Source organism: Pristiophorus japonicus, chromosome 11 (genome assembly GCF_044704955.1).
Source record: "Pristiophorus japonicus isolate sPriJap1 chromosome 11, sPriJap1.hap1, whole genome shotgun sequence".
Taxonomy (NCBI): Eukaryota; Metazoa; Chordata; class Chondrichthyes; family Pristiophoridae; genus Pristiophorus; species Pristiophorus japonicus.
Genome location: NC_091987.1, coordinates 78,336,152 through 78,361,599, shown reverse-complemented (window position 1 = coordinate 78,361,599; position 25,448 = coordinate 78,336,152). Strand labels below are relative to the sequence as shown.

The 25,448-nt window shown below is 49.5% G+C and overlaps 1 protein-coding gene across 1 annotated transcript; it reads left to right on the top strand.

Annotated features, from left to right (window-relative positions):
* The first annotated feature begins 3,863 nt into the window (after positions 1–3,863).
* Positions 3,864–23,683, top strand: creg1 (cellular repressor of E1A-stimulated genes 1). The gene is made up of 4 exons (XM_070892975.1): positions 3,864–4,185; positions 8,920–9,039; positions 9,699–9,903; positions 23,084–23,683. Exons 1-4 carry the CDS (start codon positions 3,907–3,909, stop codon positions 23,098–23,100), a joined length of 621 nt encoding a protein of 206 aa, XP_070749076.1. The 5' UTR covers positions 3,864–3,906; the 3' UTR covers positions 23,101–23,683.
* The last annotated feature ends 1,765 nt before the right edge of the window (positions 23,684–25,448 follow it).

The following is a 25,448-nucleotide window of genomic DNA, read 5'->3' as shown; positions in this document are numbered from 1 at the left end:
ATTGATGGGATTGAAGGCCGACAAATCCCCGGGGCCTGATTGTCTGCATCCCAGAGTAATTAAGGAGGTGGCCCTAGAAATAGTGGATGCATTGGTGATCATTTTCCAACAGTCTATCGACTCTGGAACAGTTCCTATGGACTGGAGGGTAGCTAATGTAACACCATTTTTTAAAAAAGGAGAGAGAAAACGGGAGATTATAGGCCAGTTAGCCTGACATCAGTAGTGGGGAAAATGTTGGAATCAATTATTAAGGATGAGATAGCAGCGCATTGGAAAGCAGTGACAGGATCGGTCCAAGTCAGCATGGATTTGTGAAAGGGAAATCATGCTCGACAAATCTTCTGGAATTTTTTGAGGATGTAACTAGTAGAGTGGACAAGGGAGAACCAGTGGATGTGGTGTATTTGGACTTTCAAAAGGCCTTTGACAAGGTCCCACATAAGAGATTGATGTGCAAAATTAAAGCACATGGTATTGGGGGTAATGTACTGGCATTGATAGAGAATTGGTTGGCAGACAGGAAGCAGAGAGTCGGGATAAATGGGTCTTTTCGGACTGGCAGGCAGTGACTAGTGGAGTGCCGCTGGGCTCAGTGCTGGAACCCCAGCTCTTTACAATATACATTAACGATTTGGATGAAGGAATTGAATGTAATATCTCCAAGTTTGCAGATGACACTAAACTGGGTGGCGGTGTGAGCTGTGAGGAGGATGCTAAGAGGCTGCAGGGTCATTGAAAGTTGGCATGCAGGTACAGCAGGCGGTGAAGAAGGCAAATGGCATGTTGGCCTTCATAGCTAGGGGATTTGAGTATAGGAGCAGGGAGGTGTTACTGCAATTGTACAGGGTCTTGGTGAGGCCTCACCTGGAATATTGTGTTCAGTTTTGGTCTCCTAATCTGAGGAAGGACGTTCTTGCGATTGAGAGAGTGCAGCGAAGGTTCACCAGATTGATTCCAGGGATGGCTGGACTGACATATGAGGAGAGACTGGATCAACTGGGCCTTTATACACTAGAATTTAGAAGGATGAGAGGGGATCTCATAGAAATGCATAAGATTCTGACAGGACTGGACAGGTTAGATGCGGGAAGAATGTTCCCGATGATGGGGAAGTCCAGAACCAGGGGACACAGTCTTCGGATAAGGGGTAGGCCATTTAGGACTGAGATGGGGAGAAACTTCTTCACTCAGAGAGTTGTTAACCTGTGGAATTCCCTACCGCAGAGAGTCGTTGATGCCAGTTTATTGGATATATTTAAGAGGGAGTTAGATATGGCCCTTACGGCTAAAGGGATCAAGGGGTATGGAGAGAAAGCAGGAAAGGGGTACTGAGGTGAATGATCAGCCATGATCATATTGACTGGTGGTGCAGGCTCGAAGGGCCGAATGGCTTACTCCTGCACCTGTTTTCTATGTTTCTATGTTCCTGGCGCATACCCCCTAAGGTCCCGCGCAGGCCGCTCACCAGCTGCTGCAGCTGGAAAAGATACCGCACAGCAAAATTAAAGGGACCGGGCACAATAAAAAATTAGAATATAATTACAATATAAAATTGCTTATAGGTATTCTCTATTATTTTCTACCCAATTTGGAATACAGTCCCCATCGCTTAAAGCAGGCACGTTCATGTGAATGCGATTTACCCATTATAGGTGATGGCCGATATAGCAGGTTCATCTAATTGTCCAACATTGCAAGGTAGTTAATCGATAAAATAGATTGAAAGTAAGAAACAAACTAAAAGAAACCCCTGAACTTATAGACTTTTCTCTCTGGGATATTATAGGAAACAGTGCAAAAACTTCATGAAATGAATAGGCAGATTTTACTGTCACTGACAATGAATCTCAATGGCCAGGATTTTGCCCTCAGCGGTGAAGGGATGGCACCCCCCACGACCTTGAAGGAAGCTGCCCATGAAGATGTAGTGGGCTCTAGAGCGTTGATTTCTCCTATTCCAATCTGAGTTTTAATCTGGTGCCATCTATAGTGGATCTGTAGTGTCTAGCAACAGTTAAGTCATCAAGCAGGCTGCGCACCAATCAGATAGCGAACCAGAAAGTAATAAGCACAGATTATAATTGACATTTTAATCATTTTTACAGAAAGCGAAATAAAGATTGGGACATAAACATAGGATTAAGGTAGAAGCTAAAATACCATAAACAAACAAAATATTTTTTAATATTTTAAAATCCGTGTAATTTTTATCATGGAATGGAGGGAATGACATCCACACTTATAAAATTTGTTTTTGGGGGCTAGCGAAGTTGCTCAGCAGTAATTATGACTTAGTAAGCCATTAAAAACTCAGTTGCACCTCATTCAGCAGGCTTAACGTTTTCAATGGTTTTTACAGTGCTTAAAAAGTTGACGTTCACATCAAATCACTGATTCTGTGTTGATTGCACCTATGAAGGCTGCAACAGCGCATGTGGAGGAACAGGGTATCACTGACAGCAGCCTCCGGATTTCTGTGTTTAACTTAAGCGCATGTGCGAACGCCAGAAGTTGCTGTCAATTTTACATAGTAATGATGGTAAGCGCAGACTGTTTCACGTCATTACAACTGCAAATTCCAGGCCAATATGTTCCAATTACTCATATTTCAGGGCTCACTCATGTAAACCAAAGCCGGTGTCCTTGGTCCTTGGAAAATTCAACCGTCTGCGTGATGCGTGTCTGTATTCTGGGATATAACCAGGTAACAAGGAAGATTGACACCTTTACAAAACCAGAAGATTTAAGCACCTAAACCTGTCATTTTTTGTTGCAAATGTGAATAGTTGAGTGATTTTTTTTTCTGATATAACTTCTTTAGTATTACTGCTACACTATGGGGATGGTAATTTTATTTAAACATTCAGTGCACCTTAACAAGATATGAGCAGGCAAAGCTGTAATAAATGGAGCATTTAAGATGCTATAACCGACAATTTTGTGGAGACTGTATGCCTTTCCTAATGAACCTATAAGGAGACACTGGGTTTCCCTAGTGCCACTGAACAAAAAAAAACAAAAAGTGCCCCCTTAATAAATAACTTAAGTAAAAACAAAGGAAACTTAAATAATAGTCGGGACTGTATGTGAATTATGGTCTCCTGGCTCTCTGAGCTTCTCACACAACAGCTGCTGGCAAAACCCACCAGCAAAAATATTCAACTACAGCAGATCCAACCTTATCATCATCATCATAGGCAGTCCCTTGAATCAAGGAAGACTTGCTTCCACTCTAAAAATGAGTTCTCAGGTGGCTGTACAGTCCAATGCAGGAATTACAGTCTTTGTAACAAGTGGGGCAGACAGTGGTTGAAGGAAAGGGTGGGTGGGGAGCCTGGTTTGCCGCTTGCTCCTTCCACTGTCTGCACTTGATTTCTGCATGTTCTCGCCGGTGAGACTCAAGGTGCTCAGCGCCCTCCCGGATGCTCTTCCTCCAATTTGTGCGGTCTTGGGCCAGGGACTCCCAGGTGCCGGTGGGGATGTTACACTTTTATCAAGGAGGCTTTGAGGGTGCCCTTAAAGCATTTCCTCTGCCCATCTGGGGCTTGCTTGCAGTGTAGGAGCTCCAAGTAGAGCACTTGCTCAGGGAGCACTACTATCAACAATGGCAGACATCAGGCAAGTACAATAAACATTGGCAGACATCATGTGGTCAAACCTCCAGGAACGCTTCCAACCACAGTTGGTAACCCTAGTTAGTTTCCATGCCGCTGATGCAGCTTTGCAAAATAATATATGTGGGTGTGTAGCTTTAAGTATATTGTGCAGGGATGTGTGCACACATGAATTTTGTGCAGCTCGGTGTATCTTTCTGTTGCAGAAGGCCGTGCTGGTTGTTGCGCAAGCTGCATCACGTGCCGTCTGCTCGCGCTGGCCGCCCATCACTGTCGCTCAGGGTGGACCATGGCGAGTTGGATGCTCGCTGCGCTCTTGGCTTTGTTCGCTGCCCTCCGAGGCTCCATCGCCATCCCCCCTCCCCCTCACGATGAGGTGGCCCGAATGGCGCGCTTCATCGTTCACAACTGTGACTGGGGCTTGGTGGCCACCATCTCCACGCACAAGCCGCTGGTCGGACGGGCCTTCGCGAACATCTTCTCGGTGAGCGACGGGCCGCCGGAGGAGGCCAGCGGCGTGCCTTACCTCTACCTGACGCCGCTCGAGCTCTCGGTGCAGGATATGCAGGTGAGAGGCGCGTAGAGCCCCGGCGGCCGCGGCTGGTGCAGGGATGTGCCCCCCCAGCCCAGCAGGACAGATAGCACCCCCACCCCTATTGCACTTCTTCACATGTGCTGAGATTGTGGTCTGTGAGCACCTTTTAATTGTACAGATAGAAATATAGAAACTTTTTTTTTGTACTATTCATGATTTTGGAACCAATCCGTAGAATGCTGAAATAAAAACAGGAAATGCTGGAATACTCAGCAGGTTTGGCAGCATTGAGAGAATATCTTTCTGCACAGATGCTACCAGACCTGCTCAGTATTTCTCGTATTTATTTCAGATTTCCAGCATCCACAGTATTTTGCTTTGGTATCAGTAGTATGCTCTTTAAGTAACAAATTAGCGTGAAAACTTAACACACAAATAAGATTTGGGTACAGAATTTGGCAGCCCTTGGTTATGTGAATATTATGATCCATATTTTCCATTCCATGCAAGTCTTGCTGTACCAGTGGTTGGAGCATCAGTAGCTGTTGTGCCCGTGGTGATGACAGTAATATATATGCAATGTTTTGCTCATGTAATAAAGTCTAGAAATCTAAGAGATAAAGGACAGAGCTGAATGCTGTAGAAACAGAAACAAGTGAGAAAAAATTGATACTATAGACTCAATATTGGTAAAAAGCTGCAAACTTTAGGAGAAAGGGAAAACATGAAGGTTAAAGGTTTCACAGTTCCAAAGTCCCAGGAAAGAATGTTAGTGGGAGATGGTGTGAAACCTTTCACAGCCGTTAGCAATTTATTTAAAAAAAAAAACTATTTTACAAAAACACAGCTAACATTGTTGTCGTCACTAGAAGGACTGCGCCCTGCTGATAATTACATTGTTGCTAATCTGGTCAATGTTTTGCTGAGTCAGTGTGAGTCACATTTAATGTAAATATAGCTTTTCTCTGGCAACTGACCAATCTTCAGTACATCTCAAAATTAGTAAATACATTGGTAAATATATTTTGCATGAAACTGAAATGTTTCGATTGAATTATTTATTAGATATTCCCAAACCTTAAGTCTTGTTTGGAAATTTTCAAGTGATGTAACATAGAATCATAGAAATTTACAGCATGGAAGGAGGCTGTTCAGCCCATCGTGTCCGTGCCGACCGGCAGAGCTGTTCAGCCTAATCCCACTTTCCAGCTCTTGGTCTGTAGCCTTGTAGGTTACGGCACTTCAAGTGCATATCCAAGTACTTTTTAAATGTGGTGAGCGTTTTGGTCTTTACCACCCTTTCAGGCAGTGAATTCCAGACCAGCACCACCCCCTGCGTGAAAATATTTCTCCTCAAATCCCCTCTAAGCCTTCTACCAATCACCTTAAATCTATGCCCACTAATTGTTGACCCCTCTGCCAAGGGAAATAGGTCCTTCCTATCCACTCTATTTAGGCCCCTCATCATTTTATACACCTCAATTAGGTCTCCCCTCAGCCTCCTTTGTTCCAAAGAGAACAACCCCAGCCTATCCAATCTTTCCTCCTAGCTAAAATTCTCTCGTCCAGGCAACATCTTCGTAAATCTCCTCTGCACCCTCTTTAGTGCAATCACATTGTACCTGTAATGTGGTAACCAGAACTGCATGCATTATTCTCGCTGTGGCCTTACTAGAGCTTTATTCATTTCAAGCATAATCTCTCTGCTCTTGTATTCTATGCCTCGGCTAATAAAGGTAAATATCCCGTATACCAAGAGGACACATTTAAAATAATTGGCAAAAGAATCAGATTGGAGATGAGGAGAAATGTTATTAGAGAATAGTTATGATCTGGAATGCACTGTAAGGCTTGTTGAAGCAGATGCAATACTAACTTTCAAAAGGAAACGCAATAGTAAGGAAGGACATTAGCTTGAGGATGTGGAATCTGTGTGGGTAGAGCTGCAGAATACCAAAGGGCAGAAAACGCTAGTGGGAGTTGTGTACAGACCACCAAACAGTAGTAGTGAGGTTGGGGACAGCATCAAACAAGAAATTAGGGATGCGTGCAATAAAGGTACAGCAGTTACCATGGGCGACTTTAATCTACATATAGATTGGGCTAACCAAACTGGTAGCAATACAGCAGAGGATGATTTCATGGAGTGTATTAGGGATGGCTTTCTAGACCAATATGTCGAGGAACCAACGAGAGGGCTGGCCATCCTAGACTGGGTGATGTATAATGAGAAAGGACTAATTAGCAATCTTGTCATGCGAGGCCACTTGGGGAAGAGTGACCATAATATGGTAGAATTCTTTATTAAGATGGAGAGTGACAGTTAATTCAGAGACTAGGGTCCTGAACTTAAGGAAAGGTAACTTCGATGATATGAGACGTGAATTGGCTAGAATAGACTGGCGAGTGATACTTAAAGGGTTGACGGTGGATAGGCAATGGCAAACATTTAAAAATCACATGGATGAACTTCAACAATTGTACATCCCTGTCTGGAGTAAAAAATAAAATGGGGAAGGTGGCTCAACCCTGGCTAACAAGGGAAATTAAGGATAGTGTTAAATCCAAGGAAGAGGCATACAAATTGGCCAGAAAAGGCAGCAAACCTGAGCACTGGAAGAAATGTAGAATTCAGCAGAGGAGGACAAAGGGTTTAATTAGGAGGGGGGAAATAGAGTATGAGAGGAAGCTTGCTGGGAACATAAAATCTGACTGCAAAAGCTTCTATAGATATGTGAAGAGAAAAAGATTAGTGAAGACAAATGTAGGTCCCTTGCAGTCAAAATCAGGTGAATTTATAATGGGGAACAAAGAAATGGCAGACCAGTTGAACAAATAGTTTGCTTCTGTCTTTACGAAGGAAGACACAAATAACCTTCCGGAAATACTAGGGGATCGAGGGTCTAGTGAGGAGGAGGAACTGCAGGAAATCCTTATTAGGTGGGAAACTGTGTTGGGGACATTGATGGGATTGAAGGCCGATAAATCCCCAGGGCCTGATAGTCTGCATCCCAGAGTACTTAAGGAAGTGGCCCTAGATATAGTGGATGCATTGGTGATCATTTTCCAACAGTCTATCGACTGTCGATCAGTTCCTATGGACTGGAGAGTAGCTAATATAACACCACTTTTTAAAAAAGGAGGGAGAGAGAAAACAGGGAATTATAGCCTGACATCAGTAGTGGGGAAAATATTGGAATCAATTATTAAAGATGAAATAGCAGCGCATTTGGAAAGCAGTGACAGGACCAGTCCAAGTAAGCATGGATTTATGAAAGGGAAATCATGCTTGACAAAACTTCTAGAATTTTTTGAGGATGTAACTAGTTGAGTGGTCAAGAGAGAACCAGTGGATGTGGTGTATTTGGACTTTTAAAAGGCTTTTGATAAGATCCCACACAAGAGATTGGTGTGCAAAATTAAAGCACGTGGTATTGGGGGTAATGTATTGACGTGGATAGAGAACTGGTTGGCAGACAGGAACCAGAGAGTCAGGATAAATGGGTCCTTTTCAGAATGGCAAGCAGTGACTAGTGGGGTGCCGCAGGGCTCAGTGCTGGGACCCCAGCTATTTACAATATACATCAATGATTTAGATGAAGGAATTGAGAGTAATATCTCCAAGTTTGCAGATGACACTAAAATGGGTGGCGGTGTGAGCTATGAGGAGGATGCTAAGAGGCTGCAGGGTGACTTGGACAGGTTAGGTGAGTGGGCAAATGCATGACAGATGCAGTATAATGTGGATAAATGTGAGGTTATCCACTTTGGTGCCAAAAACATGAAGGCAGACTATTATCTGAATGATGGCAGATTAGGAAAGGGGGAGGTGCAACGAGACCTGGGTGTCATGGTACATCAGTCATTGAAAGTTGGCATGCAGGTACAGCAGGTGGTGAAGAAGGCAAATGGCATGTTGGCCATCATAGCTAGGGGATTTGAGTGTAGGAGCAGGGAGGTCTTACTGCAGTTGTACAGAGCCTTGGTGAGGCCTCACCTGGAATATTGTGTTCAGTTTTGGTCTCCTAATCTGAGGAAGGACGTTCTTGCTATTGAGGGTGTGCAGCGAAGGTTCACCAGACTGATTCCCAAGATGGCAGGACTGACATATGAGGAGAGACTGGATTGACTGGGCCTGTATTCACTGGAGTTTAGAAGGATGAGAGGGGATCTCATAGAAACATAGAAAATTCTGACGGGACTGGACAGGTTAGATGCGGGAAGAATGTTCCCGATGTTGGGCAAGTCCAGAAGGGGACACAGTCTTAGGATAAGGGGTAGGCCATTTAGGCCCGAGATAAGGAGAAACTTCTTCACTCGGAGAGTTGTTAACCTGTGGAATTCCCTACCGCAGAGAGTTGTTGATGCCACTTCGTTGGATATATTCAAGAGGGAGTTAGATATGGCCCTTACAGCTAAAGGGATCAAGGGGTATGGAGAGAAAGCAGGAAAGAGGTGAATGATCAGCCATGATCTTCTTGAATGGTGGTGCAGGCTCGAAAGGCCGAATGGTCTACTCCTGCACCTATTTTCTATGTTTCTATGGATGTATACTTGAGAAGGAAACATTTGCAGGGCTATGAGGAAAGAGCGGGAGAGTGGAACTAATTGGATAGCTCTTTCAAAGTTCTGGTACAGACATGATGGACCAAATAGCCGCCTTCTATACTATAATTCTACTTGCTGGATGTGAATTACTGTGGCTAATTTGACATTTTAATTTCTATTTACTATTACGGTCTCTCACTTTAAAACATTTTATTTTAGGCTAATCCAGAAATTTCCCTGGCCATGTCTTTGGCAGAGACGGACTACTGTAGAAAGCAAGCGTTTGACCCCCAAAGTCCACTTTGCTGTCGTGTGCTGCTCTCTGGAACAATCATGATGGTATGCTGCAGTTTAGTTCTAAAAATTCTGTACTCTCCTCCCCACCTTCTGCTTCCTTCCATTGTTCAACAAAATTGTTCCTGTTTTGGCAGGAGGACTTTCTGCTCCTGGTTCATGGTTAATGCATTCCAACTGGGTGCTTGGGAGCATGCAATGGGAGCCCCAGTGACCATATTTCCCCCCGCAGCAATGTGACTGAAGGAATTCAGTGAATTACTAGAAATTTGAACGTGCATTCCACCACTCAGTGGTGTCAATTGTTGGTGCTCTGTGCTGCGAGTTTCTTTTTACAGATTTTGTCTCTTTTCCTGTTGTGTGTAAATAGATCTTTGGATTACTGAGACTGTTTTGTAGGTCTTGTAATAAAGATGCAATATGTCCATTCTGGGTTCAGGAGTATACTCCACAGCTCGTAATTTTGCAATACATTCAGTCACCTCCGCTCACTCTACTTGCACGCCAGCCACATTGTCTCACCCTCATAACAAGAGGCTAAGTGGGTACAGTTAACCCACATCTACTCAATTATGCAATTTTGTGCTGGCTTTGTTTGTGATGCCATCCGAAGCATGATAAACTGAAAAGTATACTTGTGAATAACATTTCCAGTTTTCTTCAGATTATAACAGAGAAACATTTTATGCATATTAATTTTTCAGGTGAACAAGACAGAAATAGACTTTGCCAAAGAGGCTCTCTTCAGCCGACATCCAGCAATGGCTGATTGGCCACACGATCATAAATGGTACTTTGCCAAGCTCAACATTACCAACATTTTGGTCCTGGATTACTTTGGTGGAGTTAAAACAGTAACACCGGAGGAGTACTACAATGTCAAACCTGAATATAAAAGGAATTTGAATGGTAATTATTACCTTATATTGCAGTTTGTAGTGATGGATTGGATGCTGCTTTAGTGCTCAGTCCTTGTGCAATGGCCCAAATGTCCAACAACAAAACAAAGCTAGTAGTTATTCATTCTGCTCCTAATAACAGAACCCCGCAGGAATTTTGCATAAACTGAAGTTTTATTTTGCTCATTTTAAAAGGAGCAGTATATCTTAATTTGTGTTAGAATCATAAATAGTGATGATTATCACAATTAATATGGCAATTAAAAACAAGTCGCATATCACTCTATTTCCTTGGCCTGTTTCCCATGTGACAGTGAGCACTATATCCTCACTTGCATTTTACTCCAGCTGATCTGGAGGGAGGAGAGACTGGCTGATTTAGAATGAAGCTGTTATTACAAAGAACTGTTCAAAGTAGCACGTGAAAAATGAAGATAAATAGATCTGCTAATACTTAAAAAGCAAATGATTGCTTTTAAGCACAGCATTTTAATTAAGAGCACTCTTGATATTTTTGTGCAATGAATAATAATAGATACTTGTTACCAGGTAGCAGGAAGAAATCTTAAACATGATTTGAACCTTGATTTGAGATGCCAATTCTGAAGTTATTCCAAATATCCATTAATTTTTGAAATGAGAATTTCATGGGATGGGTTTTATTCATGTTTTTTTTTGAGTGCGAGGGGTGTGCACGCTGCATTTTTACCACTTCCATTCCACCTTTGGGTGACAGAGCCTTCAGCCATCATGCCCCTGCGTTTCTGGAATTTTATTACTAAAACCCCCCCACTCCACGACCCCTCTCCCCTTCAAAAGACTCAAAATTTATCTCTCTAACCATGCCTTCAGTCACCCCCCCCCCCCCCCCCCCCCCCCCCCCCCACCCTTAACTTTCCTCTACTCCTGATCAATGCCTGTTACCTCTGGCAAAATTCCTATGTGCGTTTCACTATGTTAAATATGCTATATAACTGCAAGTTGGTCATCAAGTTAAAGTCATATTTAAGCAATTTAAGGTTACGAAACATAAAGACATGAATCTGATGGTGCAATCTTCAGTGCTGGTAGTGCTGCTGCATATTAGAAGCTGGTTCCCTACATTAGAAGACATTTATATCTTCTAACCATTTTATGCTCCGTGCACATCATAATACAGTCTGGTGATTGTGGCAATTAAAGCTCTAGCCTTTAAGTAACTCGGTCATTACAAGCAACAGCACGAAATACCTGCCAAACTACACAATCTGCGGTCAACATTTGCATCCTGTAGGTGGCAGATGATTTGTTTGCCCAGGCCCCTCAATTCATAATGTCCCCACAGAAAACATGCAGCAACTTGAGAGTGCTCTTCGCTTTTACTGTCTAGTTGGATTCTGCAAAGCACAGGACATTATTGATGACCAATGTAGACAAATGTGAGGTCATCCACTTTGGACCTAAAAAGGGTAGAACAAAGTACTTTCTAAGTGGTGAAAAGCAAAAAACAGTGGAGGTGTCAAGAGACTTGGGAAGGGTGACCCAGGTACATAGATCATTAAAATGTCATGAACAGATACAGAAAATATTTTAAAAGGCTAATGGAATGCTGGCCTTTATTATCAAGGGGGTCGAAGTTATGCTGAAGCTATAAAAAAAACTCTGGTTAGATCACACCTGGAGTACTGGGTTCTGGGCACCACACCTTGGGAAGGATATATTAGCCTTGAAGGGATTGCAACATAGGTTTACCAGAATGATACTCGGACTTCAATTACGAGCAGAGATTACACAAATTAGGGTTGTATTCCCTAGAATTTAGAAGGTTAAGGGGTGATTTGATCGAAGTTTTCAAGATATTAAGGGGAACAGATAGGGTAGATAGAGAGAAATTATTTCTGCTGGTTTGGGATTTTAGGACAAGGGGGCATAGTCTAAAAATTAGAGCCAGACCTTTTTAGGAATGAAATTAGGAAACACAGGACCTCCAGACTGCTGCGCAGCTTAGCGGGAATGTTGCCGGTCAGTGTTAGCGATTGTGCTTTATTTCCTGGCTGTTAGTGTCCAGAAAAAGATCTAAAATCTTCTAACATAATGTGTGGCATTTTATCAATTGCTGAGACAAGCTGATGAATTGCTTAAGAAGAAACATAATCAAAGCTGGTGCATTAGCATCTTATTTATCTGAGTGTTTTATGAAGTTCAAGCATAACCTCCTTGCTCTTGTATTCCATGCCTCAGCTAATAAAGGCAAGTATTCCATATGCCTTCTTAACCACCTTATCTTCCTGCCCTCTTCACTTTTTACTGTCCTACCAATTAATGTGTATTCGCTTGCCTTGTTTGACCTCCCCAAATGCATTACCTCTCACTTATCCGGATTGAATTCCACTCTGTTACTTGCAGGAATATACCATGTTTAACGACACATTTAAATTAACTTTTTGTTCCAAATCATTTTTTTGGAAATATGCCCAAAAGGTCCCATGACATCAAGTGCTTCCTCTGTGACTCTGTATTGTGCGTACCCTCCTCTTCCTACCATAATCCTTCAAACTGCTTTCCTAGTGGGTAGGGGAAGTTAGTGTGGTGGTTGTTGTGCGTCAGTGACTATCTCTAGAGATAGAGTTGGCCCCCAATCAATGTACTGGTCAGTGTGGGCAGAACAGTGGCAAATGGAATTCAATACTTGCCTTTATTAGCTGAGGCATGGAATACAAGAGCAAGGAGGTTATGCTTGAACTTCATAAAACACTGGTTAGGCCGCAGCTGGAGTAATGTGAGCGGTTCTGGTCACCACTTTACAGGAAAGATGTGATTGCAGAGGAGATTTACAAGAATTTTGCCTGGACTGGAGAATTTTGGCCATGAGGAAATATTGGAGATGCTGGGTCTGTTTTCTTTGGAACAGAGGAGAATCAGGGGAGACCTAATTGAGGTGTAGAAAATTATGAGGGGCTTGGATATAGTGGATAGGAAGGACCCATTTACCTTGGCAGAGGGCTCAACAATCAGAGGGCATAGATTTAAAGTAATTGAGGGAGGTTTAGAGGAGATATGAGGGGAAATTTCTTCATCCAGAGGGTGGTGGTGTCTGTAACTCACTGCCTGAAAGGGTGGTAGAGGCAGAAACCCTAACCACATTTTTAAAAATACTTGGATATGCACTTAAAGTGCCATAACCTTCAGGGCTATGGACTAAGAGCTGGAAAGTGGGATTAGGCTGGATAGCTGTTGGTCGGCCGGTGCGGACACGATGGGCCAAAATGGCCTCCTTCCGTGCTGTAAATTTCTATGATCCTCACAACTTGCATTCCCACCTAGCTTTGTATCATTAGCAAATTTGGATATATTACATTTGGCCCCCTCATCCAAATCATTGATATAGATTGTGAATAGCTGAGGCCCAAGCACTGATCCTTGTGGTACCCACTAGTTACAGCCTGCTAACCCAAAAATGACCAGTTTATTCCTACTCTGTTTTCTATCCATTAACCAATCCTGAATCCATGCTCGTATATTAACCTCAATCCCATAAGCCCTTATTTTGTTTAATAACCTCTTGGGTGGCACCTTATCGAATGCCTTCTGAAAATCCAAATACACCAGATTCGTCAAACATGATTTCCCTTTCATAATTAAGACTCTGCCCAATCCTCTTGATTATTTTCCAAGTGCTTAATAATAGATTCTAGCATTTTCCATACTACTGAGCTTAAACTGACTGGCCTGTAGTTGCTGGGTTTATCCTGGCACCCTTTTTTGAATAAGGGTGTAACGTTTGCAATTCTCCAGTCCTTTGGCAACACCCCCATATCTAAGAAGAATGTTCTGGACACAATCTATTTGGTTAGAGTTAAGAAACAATAGAGCTGCCATTACACTACTAGGTGTATTCTATAGGCCACCAACTAGTGGGAAAGGTATAGAAGAGCAAATTTGCAGGGAAATTAGAGGTGCAAGAACTATAGAGTAGTGATAATGGGTGACTTCAATTATCTGAATAGACTGGTATTGTAATAGTGCAAAGTGCAGAGAGAGGAAAGAATTTGTGTTCAGGAAAACTTTCTTGATCCGTATGTTTGCAGCCCAACGAGGAAGGAGGCATTGCTGGATCTGGGGAATGAGATGGGTCAAGTGGAGCAAGTGTCAGTAGGGGAATATTTAGGGAATAGTGGTCATAGTATCATAAGGTTTAGACTAGGTATGGTAAAAGATAGGGAGCAGTCTAGAGTAAGAATACTTAATTGAAGGAAGGCAGATTTCAGTGGGTTGGGATTTGGCCTGAGTAAATTGGAATCTAAGATTGGCAGGTAAAACTGTAATCGAACAATGGGCTGCCTTTAAAGAGGAGATGGTTCGGGTACAGTCGAGGTACATTCCCACGAGGGAGAAAGGTAGCACAACTAAAGCCAGAGCTACATGGATGACAAAAGAGATAGAGAGCAAGATGAAGCAGAAAAAGAGTACGTATGACAGATGTCAGGTTGAGAATACAAGTGAGAATCAGGCTGAATGTAGAAAGTTCAGAGGGGAAGTGAAAATGATAAGTGGGAAAGAGAGTATGAGAATTGGTTGGCAACTACCATAAAAGCAAATTAAAAATGCTTCTTTAGGCATATAGGTAGTAAGGGTAGTGGGGCAAATTAGGGACCAAAAAGGAGATCTATGAATGGAAGCAGAGAGCATGGCTGAGATACTAAATGAGTACTTTGCATCTGTCTTTATCAAGAAAGAAAATACTGCCAAAGTACTAGTGAAAGAGGAGGTGGTGTAGATACTGGATGAGTTAAAATTGATTGAGGAGGTGCTAGAAAGGCTAGCTGTACTTAATGTTGATAAGTCACCAGGACCGGATGGCATGCATCCTAGGATGCTGAGGGAAGTTAAGGAGGCAATCGTGGAGCTACTGACCATAATCATCCAATCCTCATTGAGTATAGGTGTGGTGCCAGACGACTGCACAATTGCAAATGTTACACCCTTGTTCAAAAAAGGGTGCAAGGATAAACCCAGCAACTACCTACAGACCAGTTGATTTAACCTCGGCAGTGGGGAAGCTTTTAGAAACCATAATTGGGGATAAAGTTAACAGTCACTTGGACAAATATGGATGAATTAAGCAAAGCCAGCAGGGATTTGTTAAAGGCAAATTGAGTTTTTTTATGAGATAAGAGGGTTGATGAGGGCAATGCGATTGATGTGGTATACATGGACTTCCAAAAGGCATTTGATAAAGTGCCACAAAATAGGCTTGCCAGCAAAGTTGAAACCCATGGAATAAAAGGGACAGTGGCAGCATGGATATGAAATTGGCTAAGTGACAGGAAACAGAGAGTAGTGGTAAATTCTTTTTGGACTGTAGGAAGGTATACTGAGGATGGTACAAGGATCACTGCTTTTCTTGACATATATTAATGACTTGGGTGTACAGGGCACATGACCTCATCTCTCTCATCTGGAGGGAGGAGAGCATGCTGGGAGATCTGAGATGCAGTGATCGTGACCATCTTTTAAAAAGGGGATAAGTCCGACTGTGGCAACTACAGAGGAATCTCCCTGTTATCAGCCACTGGGAAAGTCGTCGCTAGAGTCCTCCTCAACCGCCTTCTCCTTGTGGCTGAGGAGCTCCTCCCGGAGTCAGTGTGGATTTTGTCCCCTATGGGGCACAACGGACATGATTTTTATAGCGCGATACCGCAGAAAAAATGCAAGGAACAGCACCAGCCCCTATACATGGCCGCCTTCGACCTTACAAAGGTCTTTGACACTGTCAACCGCGAGAATCTATGGAGTGTCCTCCTCCGTTTCAGATGCCCCCAAAAGTTTGTCACCATCCTCCACCTGCTCCACAACGACATGCAGGCCGTGATCCTTACCAATGGGTCCATTACAGACCCAATCCAGGGTCAAACAGGGCTGCGTCATTGCCCCAACCCTCTTCTCAATTTTCCTCGCTGCCATGCTCCACCTCAGTCAACAAGCTCCCCGCTGGAGTGGAACTAAATTATATAACCAGTGGGAACCTGTTCAATCTTCGTCATCTCCAGGCCATGTCCAACACCACCCCAACCTCTGTTGTCGAGCTACAGTACACGGACGACACCTGTGTCTGCGCACATACAGAGGCTGAACTCCAAGTCATAGTCAACATATTTACTGAGGCGTACGAAAGCATGGGTCTTACGCTAAACATCCGTAAGTTGAAAGTCCTCCACCAGCCTGAACTTGCTGCACAGCACTCTTACCCCAGTCATCAAGATCCACGGCGTGGCCCTGGACAACATAGACCATTTCCTATACCTCGGGAGCCTCTTATCAACAAGAGTAGACATTGACAAGGAGATTCAACCCCGCCTCCAGTGCGCCAGTGCAGCCTTCGGCCGCCTGAGGAAAAGTGTTTGAAGACTAGGCCCTCAAATCTGCCACCAAGATCATGGTCTACAGGGCTGTAGTAATACCCGCCCTCCTGTATGGCTCAGAGACATGGACCATGTACAGTAGAGACCTCCAGTTGCTGGAGAAATACCACCAACGATGTCTTGAAGATCCCCTGGGAGGACAGACGCACAAAAATTAGCGTCCTCGACCAGGCCAACATCCCCAGCATTGAAGCACTGACCACACTTGATCAGCTCCGCTGGGCAGGCCACATTGTTCACATGCCAGACACGAGACTCCCAAAGCAAACTCTCAACTCTGAACTCCTTCATGGCAAGCAAGCCAAAGGTGGGCAGAGGAAACAGTGCAAGGACACCCTCAAAGCCTCCCTGAAAAAGTGCAACATCCCCACTGACACCTGGGAGTCCCTGGCCAAAGACCGCCTTAAGTGGAGGAAGTGCATCCGGAAGGGCGCTGAGCACCTAGAGTCTCATTGCCGAGAGCATGCAGAAACCAAGCACAGACAGCGGAAAGAGCATGCGTCAAACCTGTCCCACCCACCCTTTCCCTCAACGACTATCCCACCTGTGATGAGGACGGTGGTTCTCGTATTGGACTGTTCAGCCACCTAAGGACTCCTGTTAAGATTGGAAACAAGTCTTCCTCGATTCCAAGGGACTGCCTATGATGACCTGGCACAATTTCAAAATTTGCAGATGACACTAAGCTTGGAAAAATAGTGAACAGTGTGGAGGCTAGTGATAGACTTGAAGAAGACATAAACAGGCTGGTGAAATGGGCGGACACGTGGCAGATGAAATTTAACGCAGAAAAGTGCAAAGTGATACATTTTGGTTGGACAATATATAAACGAAAGAGTACAATCCTAAAGGGGATGCATGAACAGAGAGACTCGAGGGTAAATGTGCACAAAAGGTTGATGATGCCAGGGCAGGTTGAGAAAGTGGTTTTTAAAAAAAAGCATACGGGATCCTGGGTTTCATAAATAAAGGTACAAAAGCAAGGAAATTATGATGAACCATTATAAAATACTGGTTTGGCCTCAACTTGAGTATTGTGTCCAATTCAGAGCATGGCACTTTAGGAAGGATGTGAAGATCTTGGAGAGGGTGTAGAAAAGATTTCAGAGAATGATTCCAGGGATGCGGGATTTCAGTGACGTGGATCGACTAGAGAAGCTGGGGCTGTTCTCCTTATAGCAGAAGGTTGAGAGGAGATGTGATAGAGGTGTTCAAAATCATGAGGGGTCTGGACAGAGTAGATAGGGAGAAACTGTTCCCATTGGCAAGAGGGTTGGGAACCAGAGGACACAGATGTAAGGTGATTGGCAAAAGAACCAAAGGTGACATGAGGAAAAACTTTTTTACGCAGCGAGTGGTTAGGATCTGGAATGCGCTGCCTGAAAGAGTGGTGGAGGCAGACAATCATGGCTTTCAAAAGGGAATTGGATAAGCAGCTGAAGAAAATAAAATGCAGGGCTACGGGGAAAGGGTGGGGGAGATGGGCTAGCTGAAGTGCTCTTGCAGAGAAGTGGCACGGGCTCGACGGGCTGAATGACCTCCTGTGCTATATCCATTTTATGGGCCCAAGTTTCGAGCCGCGCCTAGAACGGCGCAGTCCCGACCTGGACACCTGTTTTTCGCGCCACAAAGTGCGCCTAAAAAAACCTTCCAGATTCTCCAGCTCCCTGCAGGTCGATTGCAGCTGCAGGGGGCGGAGCCAGGTCCCTGCGCTGAAAACAGTGCCGGGACCTCTGCACATGCGCGCTACAGTGGGCGTGCATGTGCAGTAGCTCCATGCGCCCAAAACTCTGGGAGGGGCCGAAGCACGCAGCCCCTAGCCCTTGCCGAATGGCCTCACTGGGGCTGCGTGAATAAGGCTCCTCCCACGGCCAGCTCCTGCTTTCTCCCGACCCGACTCGATTCCCGCCCACCGCCTCCGGACCCGACCCCCCCCGTCTCCTCCGACCCCCCCCCCCCCCCCCCCGTCTCCTCCTCCCCTCCCCCCCCTCCCGTCTCCTCCCCCCCCCCCGTCTCCTTCCCCCCCCCCCCCGTCCTGTCCTTCCCCCCCCCCCGTCACCTCCTTCCCCCCCCCCCCCGTCTCCTCCTTCCCCCCCCCCCCCCGTCTCCTTCCTCCCCCCCCCCCGTCTCCTTCCTTCCCCCCCCCCCCCCGTCTCCTTCCTTCCCCCCCCCCCCCCCCCGTCTCCTTCCCCCCGTCTCCTTCCCGTTCCCCCCCCCCGTCTCCTTCCCCCTCCCCGTCTCCTTCCCCCCCCCCGTCTCCTTCCTCCCCCCCGTCTCCTTCCTCCCCCCCGTCTCCTTCCCCCTCCTCCCCTTCCCCGTCTCCTTCCTCCCCCCCGTCTCCTCCCCCCCCCCCCGTCTCCTCCCCCCCCCCCCCCGTCCTGTCCTTCCCCCCCCCGTCTCCTTCCCCCCCCCCCCCGTCTCCTTCCCCCCCCCCCCCCCGTCTCCTTCCCCCCCCCCCGTCTCCTTCCCCCCCCCCCCCGTCTCCTCCCCCCCCCCCCCGTCTCCTCCCCCCCCCCCGTCTCCTCCCCCCCCCCCCCCGTCTCCTTCCCCCCCCCCCCCCCCCGTCTCCTTCCCCCCCCCCCCCGTCTCCTTCCCCCCCCCCCCCGTCTCCTTCCCCCCCCCCCCGTCTCCTTCCCCCCCCCCGTCTCCTTCCCCCCCCCCCCCCGTCTCCTTCCCCCCCCCCCCCCCCGTCTCCTTCCCCCCCCCCCGTCTCCTTCCCCCCCCCCGTCTCCTTCCCCCCCCCCCCCCGTCTCCTTCCCCCCCCCCGTCTCCTCCCCCCCCCCCCCCGTCTCCTCCCCCCCCCCCCCCCGTCTCCTCCCCCCCCCCCCCCGTCTCCTCCCCCCCCCCCCGTCTCCTTCCCCCCCCCCCCGTCTCCTTCCCCCCCCCCCGTCTCCTTCCCCCCCCCCCCCGTCTCCTTCCCCCCCCCCCCGTCTCCTTCCCCCCCCCCGTCTCCTTCCCCCCCCCCGTCTCCTCCCCCCCCCCCCGTCTCCTCCCTCCCCCCCCCCCCCCCGTCTCCTTCCCCCCCCCCCGTCTCCTTCCCCCCCCCCCCGTCTCCTCCCCCCCCCCCCGTCTCCTCCCCCCCCCCCCGTCTCCTCCCCCCCCCCCCGTCTCCTCCCCCCCCCCCCGTCTCCTTCCCCCCCCCCGTCTCCTTCCCCCCCCCCGTCTCCTTCCTCCTTCCCCCCCCCCCCGTCTCCTCCCCCCCCCCCCCCCGTCTCCTTCCCCCCCCCCGTCTCCTTCCCCCCCCCCGTCTCCTTCCCCCCCCCCGTCTCCTTCCCCCCCCCCGTCTCCTTCCCCCCCCCCCGTCTCCTTCCCCCCCCCCGTCTCCTTCCCCCCCCCCGTCTCCTTCCCCCCCCCCCCGTCTCCTTCCCCCCCCCCCCGTCTCCTTCCCCCCCCCCCCCGTCTCCTTCCCCCCCCCCCCGTCTCCTTCCCCCCCCCCCCGTCTCCTTCCCCCCCCCCCGTCTCCTTCCCCCCCCCCGTCTCCTTCCCCCCCCCGTCTCCTTCCCCCCCCCCGTCTCCTTCCCCCCCCCCGTCTCCTTCCCCCCCCCCCGTCTCCTTCCCCCCCCCCCCCCCGTCTCCTTCCCCCCCCCCCCGTCTCCTTCCCCCCCCCCGTCTCCTTCCCCCCCCCCCCGTCTCTTCCCCCCCCCCCGTCTCCTTCCCCCCCCCCCCGTCTCCTTCCCCCCCCCCCGTCTCCTTCCCCCCCCCCCGTCTCCTTCCCCCCCCCCCCGTCTCCTTCCCCCCCCCCCCGTCTCCTTCCCCCCCCCCGTCTCCTTCCCCCCCCCCGTCTCCTTCCCCCCCCCCCGTCTCCTTCCCCCCCCCCCGTCTCCTTCCCCCCCCCCCGTCTCCTTCCCCCCCCCCCCGTCTCCTTCCCCCCCCCCCGTCTCCTTCCCCCCCCCCCGTCTCCTTCCCCCCCCCCCGTCTCCTTCCCCCCCCCCCGTCTCCTTCCCCCCCCCCCCCGTCTCCTTCCCCCCCCCCCGTCTCCTTCCCCCCCCCCCGTCTCCTTCCCCCCCCCCCGTCTCCTTCCCCCCCCCCCGTCTCCTTCCCCCCCCCCCGTCTCCTTCCCCCCCCCCCGTCTCCTTCCCCCCCCCCGTCTCCTTCCCCCCCCCCGTCTCCTTCCCCCCCCCCCGTCTCCTTCCCCCCCCCCCCGTCTCCTTCCCCCCCCCCCGTCTCCTTCCCCCCCCCCCGTCTCCTTCCCCCCCCCCCCGTCTCCTTCCCCCCCCCCCCGTCTCCTTCCCCCCCCCCCCGTCTCCTTCCCCCCCCCCCCCGTCTCCTTCCCCCCCCCCCCCGTCTCCTTCCCCCCCCCGTCTCCTTCCCCCCCCCCCGTCTCCTTCCCCCCCCCCCCGTCTCCTTCCCCCCCCCCCCGTCTCCTTCCCCCCCCCCCCGTCTCCTTCCCCCCCCCCCGTCTCCTTCCCCCCCCCCCGTCTCCTTCCCCCCCCCCGTCTCCTTCCCCCCCCCCCGTCTCCTTCCCCCCCCCCCCGTCTCCTTCCCCCCCCCCGTCTCCTTCCCCCCCCCCCGTCTCCTTCCCCCCCCCCCGTCTCCTTCCCCCCCCCCCGTCTCCTTCCCCCCCCCCCCGTCTCCTTCCCCCCCCCCGTCTCCTTCCCCCCCCCCCGTCTCCTTCCCCCCCCCCCCGTCTCCTTCCCCCCCCCCCCGTCTCCTTCCCCCCCCCCCCGTCTCCTTCCCCCCCCCCGTCTCCTTCCCCCCCCCCCGTCTCCTTCCCCCCCCCCCCGTCTCCTTCCCCCCCCCCGTCTCCTTCCCCCCCCCCCGTCTCCTTCCCCCCCCCCCGTCTCCTTCCCCCCCCCCGTCTCCTTCCCCCCCCCCCGTCTCCTTCCCCCCCCCCCCGTCTCCTTCCCCCCCCCCCGTCTCCTTCCCCCCCCCCGTCTCCTTCCCCCCCCCCCGTCTCCTTCCCCCCCCCCCGTCTCCTTCCCCCCCCCCCGTCTCCTCCCCCCCCCCCCGTCTCCTTCCCCCCCCCCGTCTCCTTCCCCCCCCCCCCGTCTCCTTCCCCCCCCCCCCGTCTCCTTCCCCCCCCCCCCGTCTCCTTCCCCCCCCCCCCGTCTCCTTCCCCCCCCCCCGTCTCCTTCCCCCCCCCCCCGTCTCCTTCCCCCCCCCCCCCCGTCTCTTTCCCCCCCCCCCCCCGTCTCCTTTCCCCCCCCCCCCCCCCGTCTCCTTTCCCCCCCCCCCCCGTCTCCTTCCCCCCCCCCCGTCTCCTTCCCCCCCCCGTCTCCTTCCCCCCCCCCCCCCCGTCTACTTCCCCCCCCCCCCCGTCTCCTTCCCCCCCCCGTCTCCTTCCCCCCCCCCCGTCTCCTTTCTCCCCCCCGTCTCCTTTCTCCCCCCCGTCTCCTTCCCCCCCCCCGTCTCCTTCCCCCCCCCCCCCCGTCTCCTTCCCCCCCCCCCGTCTCCTTTCTCCCCCCCCGTCTCCTTTCTCCCCCCCCGTCTCCTTTCTCCCCCCCCGTCTCCTTTCTCCCCCCCCCCGTCTCCTTCCCCCCCCCGTCTCCTTCCCCCCCCCCCCCCGTCTCCTTCCCCCCCCCCCGTCTCCTTCCCCCCCCCCGTCTCCTTCCCCCCCCCCGTCTCCTTCTCCCCCCCCGTCTCCTTTCTCCCCCCCCCGTCTCCTTCCCCCCCCCCCGTCTCCTTCCCCCCCCCCCCCGTCTCCTTCCCCCCCCCCCCCCGTCTCCTTTCCCCCCCCACCCTCTCCTTCCAGTGAAACTGTTCTAACTGACTAGAACTGGAGCAAACTAAATATCGAGAATTTCGATTTCTAAGATACTCCGTTCTACACCAGTTGCCCCTAAAAAATCAGGAGCAAATCATGGCGAAACTTGGGGCCTGTGATTCTAGTATCCTCTAGTTAAATCTCCTGTAATGTTATCGGCACTTGCAGCGAGCATGCTCTGTAATTCACCAAATACTCTCTTGTAACTCAATAAAGGCTGCCCCTGGAGTGCATATTTCTGGGTTGGTGTTCAGCACCATGGGAGTGCACTTGCTGGTTGATGCGAGGTGCTTGATTGAGGCTGCTCATTGTACCCTGACAAGACTACCACTTTAGGTACTTGGAGTAGAACAACATATCTTAGAACACCAGTGTAAGACATTCCTTGAAGCAGAGCTATCCGTTGCAAGATATTGTAGGCTGGCCTTTGTGCATCCCCCTGTCTTTGCCCACCACGGTGTCTTGCATTCAGCCGTCTAGGCCCCATGCTGTAGAATTCCCTCCCTAAATGCCTATGCCTCTCCACCCCCTGCTCGTCAAGACCCTCATTAAAATTAGCCATTTTGACTAAGCTTTTGGTCAGCCCACCTAATAGCTCCTTTGTCTCGACATACATTTTTGTCTGCTGCAAGGTGCTTGTGCAGGTTGCTGTGAGCTGGCCAGAATGTGCTGTGTGTTTCATTTTCCAGCCTCAGCCTGCAGTGTGTCCCTCATTACCCTAGCAACCTGATTTTTTTTTTGGCGCAGATCTTGTGCTCCACCCCAAAGCTAAGACCGGCTGGACAGCGCCAAAATGAACAATTCAAACGGGGAAAGTTGGATGATTTTTGGGGGGCGTAGTTGGGCCCCAAAGAAACAGGTGTAACTCTTCAAGTACGCCAAAAACCGGCTTTGGGAAAAATAGAGCCTATTATACCTAACTGGTGATCTACCTGACCTCATTAGTGTAAGAACCTAAGAAATAGGAGTAGGCCTGCTTGGCCATTCAATAAGGTCATGTATGTTTTTTCCTTATATAAAGCACACCCTTTATAAATGTACTCATCCTTTTAATTCTGTTGTAACATTCTGGTTTCTTATTGTAGGTGAAAGGACATCGTGAACGTTGACGATGAATGGAACAGATCAGTTCAGGATTTCCCTCAACTTAAAATTGCTGCACTGAAAAAGGAGCTTGTGCTATGAGTGCTACTTTGAACCAATTAAATAAATCAATCATTCGAAGTGATCTTGCATATTAAAATAAAGTTGCTAGAATTATCTTGCAGTTTTGAGTAAATTAAAATCTGTTTTATTTCCTTAAACTTGAAGGGGATTTCCAGGTTTGTTTTTAATAAAAATGCTTTTTTATACTTTATATAAATGAAATGCACTAAAATCCTATCATGTAGTAATATGTATTATATGTAACACATTTGCTTCTAACTAGATTTTTCTATAAACAGCAATGAAGTTGAGAACAAATTTAAGATATTTGCATTGAGATATTTGCTTAAATTAGAACAATGATGGAATTTTCTTTACAGATTTATGTAAGTGTAACTATCTCAAGCAAAATGTAAATCAGGGAGAAGCATCTTGAACTGAAAACACAATACTATAGTGCTCATTTTAATTGCATGAGAAAATGTTAAATTTGAAACGTATGCCACAAGTGCCTATTTTTGATTAAAAATGTAAACTTACTGGACTGTAGTTTTTATTTCTATTCTTTTAAATCTTCAGTTTCCTGGAGATGAGGGGGTTGACTTATGAGGAAAGATTGAGTATGTTGGGCCTCTGCTCATTGGAATTCAGAAGAATGATCTTACTGAAACGTATAAGATTATAAGGGGACTTGACAAGGTGGATGCAGAGAGGATGTTTCCACTGATGGGGGAGACTAGAACTAGAGGGCATAATCTTAGAATAAGGGGCCGCCCATTTAAAACTGAGATGAGGAAGAATTTCTTCTCTCGGAGTGTTGTAAATCTGTGGAATTTGCTGCCTCAGTGAGCTGTGGAAGCCGGGACATTGAATAAATTTAAGACCGAGATAGACAGTTTATTAACCGATAAGGGAATAAAGGGTTATGGGGAGCGGGAAGGGAAGTGGACCCAAATCCATGATCGGATTAGCCATGATCGTATTAAATGGCAGAGCAGATTCGAGGGACCGTATGGCCTACTCTTATTTCTTATGTTATGTGATTTTGGTCCCCCCTGCCATATTACTCTCTCTCCAGTAGCCTGTTTTATCCAAGTGGACAATATAATTCAGATGGTGATTTCTGCCAAGGCCATCATAGGAAGCACAGCTTGTGTGCTGAAATGGAAAATTCTCTTCAGAGTAAAAACGTGTGCTTCAATGAAGCACGTGACTGACTCAATCGCTGGGAATGTATTTTGCATTCATTTGGGAAGCCTGCCTATTACAACTAGGATCTGCTACTTTTCAAATTCAAAAGCTACATTAATGATGTGAACAATTTAGATTAGTCCCTACAATCTTTCATATAAAAAACTATTTAAAAGATTAACTTTGGGTGTGACTTAAGTTGCGAGAAGGCACCTTTTCTTTGAATAGTGCTAAAATTTAAACTCATTGGGCTCAAGTTTCGGACTCCCGCTAAAACGGCGCACATCGGAGAGGCCCGTCTAATTTTTAGAACAAAAATTGCGCCGAATACTTGCCTCGCAATTCCCCGATATCTGAAGGCCCATTTCCAGGTCGGAACGGAGCTGCTGGGGGTGGAGCTACAGCCTGCACCAAAAACAGTGCTGGCAGCTGCGTGCGTGCGCGCAGTAGCCCCCAGCGCATCCTGTCTCTGGGCGTCGACCCTATCCCTGGCCGAAGTGATGTCACCCCAATCTCGGGCCGAGTGGCGTGACGCATCTTATCTCATCGGCGGGGTCGCCCGGCCTCTCGCTAGGGGTGGGACCCGCCCGAAGTCCTCTGTTGGAACCAGTGGTGGGGCCTGCACACCCAGCCTCTCGCTAGGGGTGGGACCCGCCCGAAGTCCTCTGTTGGAACCAGTGGTGGGGCCTGCCCACTCAGCCTCTCGCTAGGGGTGGGACCCGCCCGAAGTCCTCTGTTGGAACCAGTGGTGGGGCCTGCCCACTCAGCCTCTCGCTAGGGGTGGGACCCGCCCGAAGTCCTCTGTTGGAACCAGTGGTGGGGCCTGCCCACTCAGCCTCTCGCTAGGGGTGGGACCCGCCCGAAGTCCTCTGTTGGAACCAGTGGTGGGGCCTGCCCACTCAGCCTCTCGCTAGGGGTGGGACCCGCCCGAAGTCCTCTGTTGGAACCAGTGGTGGGGCCTGCCCACTCAGCCTCTCGCTAGGGGTGGGACCCGCCTGAAGAATCGGCGACGGCAACCCAGCATCTGTTGCGTGCGGGCCCCGCCCAAAGTCCTCGGCAGGGCCCGCCCGCCTGGCATCTCACTGGGGGAGGGCCCCGCCCGAAGTCCTCTGT